The following is a 9,702-nucleotide window of genomic DNA, read 5'->3' as shown; positions in this document are numbered from 1 at the left end:
CTAGATCCCCCAGTCCAAATCTGATATAGTTAGGATCTCTTATCTTACATTTTATATGGTTATTTGATTATTAACATCTATCTTCCACATTAAATTGTGAACTTGAGCCACAGTTCTTGTTTTTGCCTCCCTAACCTTGTCTAATTCTTGGTAACTAATAGTTGTTTAAATATTGGTTAAATGGAAGGAAGGAGGATGGAGTGAGTTCATGGTGGGCTAAGTGCTTGGCTGAAATAAACTACCAAAAATACACAAATTTCATTTCAGTATTAGAGGTAACCTGGTTTAAGCAGTAAAAGTGCTATGTTCAATTTCAAAGGTCTGTCAGGATGAATTGGCAGTCTAGATCGAATTGGCTCTGGGGCTGGGTGCTGTGCCTCACACCTGTAACTGCAGCACTTTAAGAGGCTGATGCGGGCAGATCACTTGAGGTCAGGAATTCGAGACCAGTCTGGCCAATGTGGCAAAACCCTGTCTCTACTAAAAATACAAAAATTAGCCAGTTGTGGTGACAGGCACCTGTATTTCCAGCTACTCAGGAGGCTGAGGCAGGAGAATCGCTTGAACCCGAGAGGCAGAGGTTGCAGTGAGCCGAGATCCTGCCACTGCATCCAGCCTGGGTGACAGAGCGAGATTCCATCTCAAAAAAAAAAGTATTGGCTCTGGTACATTTGTTCCACATTACTACAGATATCTGTAGAAAGCTGACACAACCTACTTCATGTGACAGATGAAAGTGGGTGAAGACAAACCGTGTATCCAAGTTTTTTCCTGGGTTTTACGTTACAACTAAATTGTGGGATATTTAACTCTGGATAGTTCGGTTCTCTTCTTTTTTCCTCCTTGTGCTTTATTACCTCCATCTTTTTAAATTTGGGGGTAATGTCACTGATAATGCAATGTCTATTCTAACAGACTACATTGATTTTTCTGTTTAGAGTGGAACTTTTAGATGACTATAAAGTTCGAAGCTCAAGAAACTCTCAGAATATGGCTTGTTGGTAACTGAAAACACTTCTGTTTTCTGAATTTGTCTCTGAGAGGTTTTTCTTGAATCTTGTTATTCTATTTTTCTTCCTTTTTCATACCTTTTTGGTATGGAATTTAAATCCATGGTTAAAATGACTAAATAGATTGTTATTCTTATCTAATATACACATGTTAGGTTGCAGTTAGGATTACATCATTGTATGGCTATCACAACTTTGTGAAGCAGATATTGTTCTTATTTCCAGGGATCAATTTATATGTTTAGGATCATATGAAGTAAGTAAAAGTGAGAACTGTCTCCTGATCTTTCCTGTTTGTTTCACACTGCTTTTGAGCTAGGTAGTGAGTACTTGTGAGGCAAGGAGCAAAATATGAGTTGAAAAGAATTCCCACGCAGGTGATAACTACAGTACATACAGTGCATATTTTTGTGTGGACTGGGATAAAGCACACAGGAAAGTCAAACGTTCTAAGGCATTCTAGTGGCCTACTCAGACACATAGTTAAAACAGTTACTTCACTAATAGCACAGAAACAAGCAACAGGAATGAGTTGACTCATCAATGTTAGAATCCACTTGATTTTCTTCATTATTGATAGTGACTGTATTAGAAACCAAGTCCTCATTGTATTTAAAGTATCATTCTACAGCCTTAGTCCTGTGTTCTTTCCTGCAGTCTGTACGGTATAACAGTAAACATGTCCCTGATATTCAATCAGTGTCCCTTGTTTTAAGCTGTAAATTGTCAGAGTGAAAAATTTACACTTTGAATGTTGAGGAGGAGGTCTATCTTTACCTCTGATAAGCTGAGTTTGTATGGCTTGTTTTTGTTAGGAACACAAGATGTGAAGCTCTTATTCTTGTGTTACTGTTTTGTGGTGCTCTGCTCTGCCACTGGAGTATGATAACTAACTTACTCCAGACTTGTTAGCTGTCCACCTCTCACGTTTAATGACAGCTTAGCTTTCTGCTCATATTGCTGGTATTTTGAACACAAGATACTTTTTGGACACTTGAGTTGAGGTTTTCCATTTTTCATTGGACGTGATCAGAATTTGAGCAGCATTATGGAAAAACAACATTGTAACAACTTCTCCTGGAAATCACTTCCAGTTCTAAACCATCATATAACAGATACACTTGTAAAATGAAACTTGTTCATCAATTGGGAATTGTTAGTATTCCTTAGTGCTGCCTTGCCTTTCTTTAATTAGTTTATCAACCATATTTTCCAAAACATATCAGGAGGCTCACTTTGTATTGTTATTTAGGTAAATACCCATGTAGGGGACTTTAATATCCAAGAAAAAGAGTATTTATCAAAGTTGTTGTGAACTAAAATGTTTTAAGTAATTTTCTTTTCCTTTTGTATTTTCAAACAAAGGAGCCGCGTGGTTCCTTAAACATTAGAATGCCAGGATGAAAAAGGTTTGAGGGGAGTTTATTGAGGAAAAGTAGTACGATTGACTGGTGTTGGGAAGAGCAGCTAAGGAGGCTGTCGGCGTTGCCCAGTGGTGATAGATGGGGACCTGGTGTGGTGATAGCTTTAGGAATGAAAGGAATCTATAAAACCAACAGATTTTGCAGGATAGAAAGGTGGTGAGCCTTGAAGAGTAAGGAAAGTTGGGAATAAAATACGAGGGTTAACTAGTTTTGTCTCTTTGTGGGTAGGGGGCATTTTTCTTGTTCAAGAATGATCCCCTAGGTTCTTACTGATCTCTTGAGATCATTTCCTGGATTTGGGGTAGAGCTAGACCTACAGCCAACATTGAAGCAGATAACTGTACTTTAAAAGTATCTTTTTATCTTGAAGTGCTTCCATCAAAATTAGGGAACTGTAAAATGTCGTCTTTCTAAAAGAAGAGAAATAATTGATAATACTTTATCACAGTGGTTGATTTGAATGGTTTATGTTTGGTCCATACAAAAGTTAAAATACCATTGCTGTCCTTGGTCTTAATTATTATGGTATGATTAAGTATTAATTTATGTCTTACCCTATCGTGGTCAGATTTGGTAATTATTGACATTTTGTATTTTGTACCTATGGGAGACTGTGTTCAAGTTCACCTATAGTTGCAAGTTTTAGTAGTGAGTGTGTGTATCCTGATGGGAAGTGGGACTGAGGGCAGTGTGACTGCTGCTGCTTTTTGGGAAAATAGTTTTGTGGTAGATTATGAAGTATTAGAGAATATAGTAGACACCATGTAACCCCAGTCTTAATATTTAAAGAATGTTAATGTCACATTTCTGTCCTGTTTTTACATGAGAAAGACATTACATTAAAGGTAGGGCTAAAATCCAATTTCTCCATCCCCTTTCCAGAGACAATGAGCTTGATTGTAAATTTGTTGTATATCAGTTCTATGCGTTTTAAAATATATTCATCACTTATCTGTATTGGTTAACAATCCTTATTGTTTGTTTATTATTTTTGTTTTCATACAGCTTTTGCATTCCCCATTGTTGGGATTAAGTCACGTTGATACATACAGTAAATAAATTGCTAGATAGTATTTCATCAGATTCCTTTACTACTTGTGTGTACTTAATCTCGTTTAGTTTTTTTTATAGTTGTTTCATTCAACATTATGTTCTGAGATTTAATCATGTTGACACATACAGGTGTAGTTAATTTTATTTTTATTCCTATAGAACTATTAAATGAATAAATTATAGTTTATTTACCAATTTCAGCAGAATTGGAATATAATTAGTTTTATCTATTACGGACTCTACTCCAGCGAACCTGTTTCCTCATACAGAGGAATGTGTAATTTATGTTCTCAGAAACAGAGTTTCATGACTGGGCATAGTGGCTTGTGTCTGTGGGAAGCCAAAGGTCAGGAGTTTGAGAACAACCTGAATACCATAGCAAGACCCCATCTCTACAACACTTTTTATTAAAAATTAGCCAGTGGGGTAGGCTCAGTCGCTCACACCTGTAATCCCAGCACTTTGGGAGGCCAAGGCAGGTGAATCACGAGGTCAGGAGATCGAGACCATCCTGGCTAACACAGTGAAATCCCATCTCTACTAAAAATACAAAAATTAGCCAGGCGTGCTGATGGGCGCCTGTAGTCCCAGTTATTCGGGAGGCTGAGGCAGGAGAATGGCGTAAACCCGGGAGGCAGAGTTTGCTGTGAGCTGAGATTGCGCCACTGCACTCCAGCCTGAACAACAGAGCCAGGCTCCATCTCAAAAAAAAAAAAAAAAAAGTTAGTGCTGGGTGCCGCGGCTCATGCCTGTCTGTAGTCCCAGCACTTTGGTAGGTCGAGGTGGGCGGTTCACCTGAGGTCAGGAGTTTGAGACCAGCCTGACCAACATGGAGAAACCCTGTCTCTACTAAAAATACAAAATTAACTGGGTGTGGTGGCGCATTCCTGTAATCCCAGCTACTCAGGAGGCTGAGGCAGGAGAATCGCTTGAACCCGGGAGGTGAAGGTTGTGGTGAGCCGAGATTGCGCCATTGCACTCCAGCCTGGACAACAAGAGCAAAACTCGGTCTCCAGAAAAAAAAAATAAAATGCCAGGCATGGTAGTATGCTCCTGATCCCAGCTGCTTGGGAGACTGGGGTGGGAGGATAGCTTAAGCAAAGGAGCTCTAGGTTACAGTGAGCTATGACTGCACCACCGTAATCCAGCCTCAGTGACAGAGTATGAGACCCCCCCATTCAGGGAAAAAAAAATTAAATACAATATCGTGATGGTTGGGTATGCACATTTTACACCTAACCAAGTATTTCTGAATTATTTTTCAAAAATGTTGGTTCCAGTTTTAACTGTTGCCAGCAATGTATTAATTGTTCTTTTCCATTTCTCACCAGCTGTTCGCTTTATCAGACTATGCGTTTTCCTATCCAGATTTCAAACATCTTAATGTTTTACCTAATATTTATATTTTAACCAAATTTTAATGAGATGACACATTTTTATATATTTATTATTTGCCTTTTATGTGAATTTATTTCTATTAAGATTGTCTTTTTTTCTTTCAATCTGTTTCTGAGAGTTCTGTTACATATTCTGATGTTTAATCGTCAGTTATATGTCTTAGATATCTTCTACCAAAATGTAGTTTGCCTTTTAACTTTATTGGATTTTCTATTGTATGTTGAAAAGTGGGTGATACATTTGTGTCTTATCTAAGAAATGCTTCCTGCTCTAAATCCCAAAGATGTTCTTGTAAGTTTGGCTGTTCATGTTTAGCAATTTGAAATGCCAAAATTTTGTAATTACATCTGAAGGGAACTAATTTTACTTTTTCCTTCTAAAGAACTGGCCATTTTAGTACTATTTATTGAATAGTTTAATCTTTTCCCCACTGAACTGATTTTTAAAAAATTACTCTGTATCTTTTATGTATCTAGTTCTACGTTTTGAGGCTCTGTATAGTTTTGCAGCACATCTGGCTATCTGGTAATGTGAATTTGCATCATGCCTTCTTCTTCCAAATTTTTTGCTGTTGGTCCTGTATTCCATGTGAACTTTTGGATCTGTTTCTCAGCTTTCATTAAAAATACTGTAGGCAATTGGATTGGAATTTCTTTGAATTTATAGATGTTCGTGAGAATCGCCATCCTAAAAAAATGTATCCTACCGTTTATATAGATCGTTATGTTTTCAGGCATTATTTTCTCTATAAAGATATTTAATGTATCATTAGTTTTGTTGGTGTTATGAATGGTACTGAAAAAGTGAATATTTTCTACTTTATTAGTTTTTAAATATTCTTTACTGAACACTTTTGCCGATTTCTTTATTAGTTTTGATAATTCTTAGTGTCAGTTGGATTTCCTGTATGGATTATTCTTAATATATATTTTATTTTGGCAGGGACAATACTTTTATCTCCGAAGAAATCAGTGGGATTTCAGAGAAACTGTGTGTCACAGTATCAAGATGCTAGAAGGCAGTTCCACTCAATTTGGGAAATACCTATTTGAAAGTTTACATCCATGTGCATCCTGAGGAGTGGGGGGTGTCTGTTCCTGTCTGTCTTGGGTTTTTCTTGACGCTAGAGTTAGTCTCTGCAAGGGACTTTAGAAGTTAAATTCCACCCCCCTACCCCACCCTCCAATCTGGTATAGATATTACTGTTGCTCTTGGATTTCACTCAATTTATTTCCTTTTAGGAGACGCAGGTCAGAATGGAGATGGGCTGCAGACCGGGCAGCTATTGTCAGCCGCTGGAACTGGCTTCAGGCTCATGTTTCTGACTTGGAATATCGAATTCGTCAGCAAACAGACATTTACAAACAGATACGTGCTAATAAGGTAAGGGATAAGTATCTGGTGTTTTTAAATAGAGCCAAAAACTATCAATATTGCTTTTCTCTCATCCCCTCCCACCTCATAACCCCCATAACCCCCGTCTTAACTATTGTAAAGTAAATGGTTTAATGACCTGATATAGTGGTTTAATTTGTTTAAGAACCTGATTTAGCTGTGCGTAGTGGCTCACTCTTGTGAGCCCAGCACTTTTGGAGGCCAAGGCAGGAGGATCATTTGAGCTCAGGAGTTCGAGGCCAGCCCGGGCAACATAGGGAGACCTTGTCTTTACAAAAAATACAAAAAATTAGCTGAGTATGATGGCATGTGCCTGTAGTCCCAGCTACTTAGGAGGCTGAAGTGGGAGGATCACTTGAGCTCATGAAGTGGAGGTTGCAGTGAGCCAAGATTGTGCCACCACACTCCAGCCTGGGCAGCTAAGACCCTGCCTCATAAGAAGGAAAACACTATTAGAATATAATGGTTAATTGAATATGTATTTAGAACAAAATAGTGTGGGTATCTGAGTTAATAGGAAACAAAACAGACTGAGTAATGCAAGCCATTGATGTAACTGTCATATTTGTTAGATTTGTGGAAAAGTGCCTATTATGTATCAGCAGTGTTCCCCATAGTAGGGTCAAAATAGTGAACAAAAATCCTACCTTCATGAAGCTTACATCTTTGCAAAGTATTTTTTATATTAGCTTGGTATGACTGAGCTCTTTCTTTATCTAGACCCACGTCTAGAAAAAGTCTATTGCTGCTAAAACTAAGGGTCAAAATGCCTTGACCTTAGTACTAGACAAAGCCTTAAGAATTAAGAAAATGGCTTTACCGTGAACAGTATCCATTAAATTAATTAGTAGGCCAAAAGTTAAAGGTTGATCAACTGATAAAATGAACAAAATGATCAGGGTTTGAAGTGGAAGTTCTGTGGGCTTACTTAATCATTTGAACTTTTATTCTAAAAATTTCACTGCAGACTTCTAGCTTCTTTCCAGATTGAGGATATGTATATGTATATCTATGTGTATGTGTATATGTATATGTATATGTATATGTATTTGTGTGTGTATATTCCACCCCCCAAAAAAATTCAACAGAGCATACTTTGAGGATACAGTCCAGAGGGCTCACTTTTTTATTCTTTTTAATTTGTTCCCTTAGGGTAGCATACAAATTAAATCCTGATTTACTTGTTTAAAAATTAGCTAGAACAAAACTAATAAACATTCTAGATTTGGTGAATATTTTGCTTTCCCAGCTCTTCACAAAGGAAATTTTAAAGTGAGATTTGTAGAACATGAACTGGAATGGTGACTAAGAATAACGAGGAGGTGACTGGATATGCCTATACTGAGGAGAAAAACACAGTCTTTCTCTATCAGGGACACCTCTTCAGTGTCTGTTTCTAGGTTTTTATAGCCAGTAGTTAAGTGGGAATTTCTATATTTGAGAACTAGAGTCTCTTAGTAACAACTGAGATTAGTACAATAGTAGTCATAAGTGTTGCTTCATCTTTTTATATACATTCATAAATATATATGTGGGTTTATATATGTGTATATGTTGTGTTATTTTAGCTGCCTGTTATAAAACTGCTACATTTCATAGAACTTAAGATGCTATTGATTGTAAGATGTACCATTATTTTAAGTACAACAAAGAAATTATTTCAGTTAAACTAGGGCATAACAGCAATTGTAAAATGCATCTTGATTTAAAAGTTGTTGACATGTGGGGAAAGTACCTGTTAGAACTGATGAAATACTGTGTATCAATTCTCAGGAAACTTTGAGATTACACAGAAGTATAAAAAACACCCCCCCACCCCAAAACAAAATCAAAAAACACAACAGCTCAAAATTATCTCACTACCAACATTATGGTACATTTTCCTAGCACATAAGTAATTTGTTCAAACACAGTCATGTTACATATGTGCCCTGAATATTTCCCAGTTGGTTTTTGGAAAACGTTTTTATTGGCTGCATGCTATTGCCTTTCATTGTTGACTATTTAAGTTACGCTTATTATTAATATTAAGTATGCCATGACAGGTATCTTTATCTTAGTCAAAGATATGAATGCTCTTTTATGTTCTTAATGCATACTTTAGAGAAGCATTTTGGCAGTGTCAGTTTATAGTCTCACTAGTTGTCAGTTTATAGTCTCACTAGTTGTGTATAAGAAGATACCTCGGCCGGGCGCGGTGGCTCACGCCTGTAATCCCAGCACTGTGGGAGGCCGAGGCGGGCAGATCACGAGGTCAGGAGATTGAGACCATCCTGGCGAACACCGTGAAACCCCATCTCTACTGAAAATACAAAAAAATTAGCTGGGCATGGTGGCAGGCGCCTGTAGTCCCAGCTTCTAGGGAGGCTGAGGCAGGAGAATGGCGTTAACCTGGGAGGCGGCGGAGATCGTGCCACTGCCCTCCAGCCTGGGCAACAGAGCGAGACTCAAAAGAAAAAAAAGAAGATACCTCATTTGTTTTTGGCAGGGTCAGTTTATAGTCTCACTAGTTGTGTATAAGAAGATATTCACCTCATTTGTTTCATGCTTTATTCTTCAGCTCATCACTCAGAAGCAGTGACAGAGCAGTTTTCAGAAACTTTCAAAATATCTGAAAAGTATTTCTAAATATCTGGAAAATAATCTGGAGTTTTGTGTATACCGTCACACATTGCTTAATGAAAGGGAAACAGAAATGTGTTGTTAGGTGATTTCATTGGTGTGTGAACATCATAGAGTGCACTTAAATATAAGCTGAGGGCTGGGCGCGGTGGCTCGTGCCTGTAATCTCAGCACTTTGGGAGGCAAGGAGTGGGAGGCCGAGGTGGGTGGATCACCTGAGGTCAGGAGTTCGAGACTAGCCTGGCCAACATGGTGAAACCCTGTCTCTATTAAAAATACAAAAAAAATTAGCCAGGTGTGGTGTCGGGTACCTGTAACCCCAGCTACTCGGTAGACTGAGACAGGAGAATCACTGGAACCCAGGAGATGGAGGGTCCAGTGAGTTGAGATTGCAACACTGCACTCCAGCCTGGGCAAGGCAGAGCGAGTCTCCATCTCATGTACATACATACATACATACATAAAAGCTGAGGTGGTATGACCTACTATACACTTAGACAATATGGTATAGCCTATTGCTTCTAGGCTATAAACCAGTACATCATGCTACTATACTGAATACTGTAGGCAATTAGTGGTAAAGATTTATGTTTTTAAACATATCTAAACATAGAAAAATACAGTAAAAATATAATAGAAAAGATAAAAATGATACACCTGTATAGGGCACTTAAAGAATGGAGCTTGCAGGACTGCAAGTTGCTCTGGGTGAGTCAGTGGGTGAAAGGTGACTGAATGTGAAAGGCCTAGGACATGATTGTACATTACTATAAACTTTATAAACACTGTACACCGAGGCT

General features: G+C 38.1%; 1 protein-coding gene across 1 annotated transcript in view; it reads left to right on the top strand.

The window, feature by feature from the left end:
• The first annotated feature begins 3,100 nt into the window (after window positions 1-3,100).
• The window catches only part of LOC116270966 (KAT8 regulatory NSL complex subunit 1-like), a 68,720-nt gene continuing 62,118 nt past the window's right edge, over window positions 3,101-9,702 (top strand). The window contains exons 1-2 of the mRNA XM_031656969.1: window positions 3,101-3,172; window positions 6,038-6,268. Coding sequence (XP_031512829.1) covers window positions 3,101-3,172; window positions 6,038-6,268 — 303 coding nt within the window. The remainder of the gene's footprint in view (window positions 3,173-6,037; window positions 6,269-9,702) is intronic.

The sequence above is a fragment of the Papio anubis genome, chromosome 17, assembly GCF_008728515.1.
Source record: "Papio anubis isolate 15944 chromosome 17, Panubis1.0, whole genome shotgun sequence".
In the NCBI taxonomy this organism is placed as follows: domain Eukaryota; kingdom Metazoa; phylum Chordata; class Mammalia; order Primates; family Cercopithecidae; genus Papio; species Papio anubis.
This window is presented reverse-complemented; position numbering and strand designations above follow the sequence as displayed.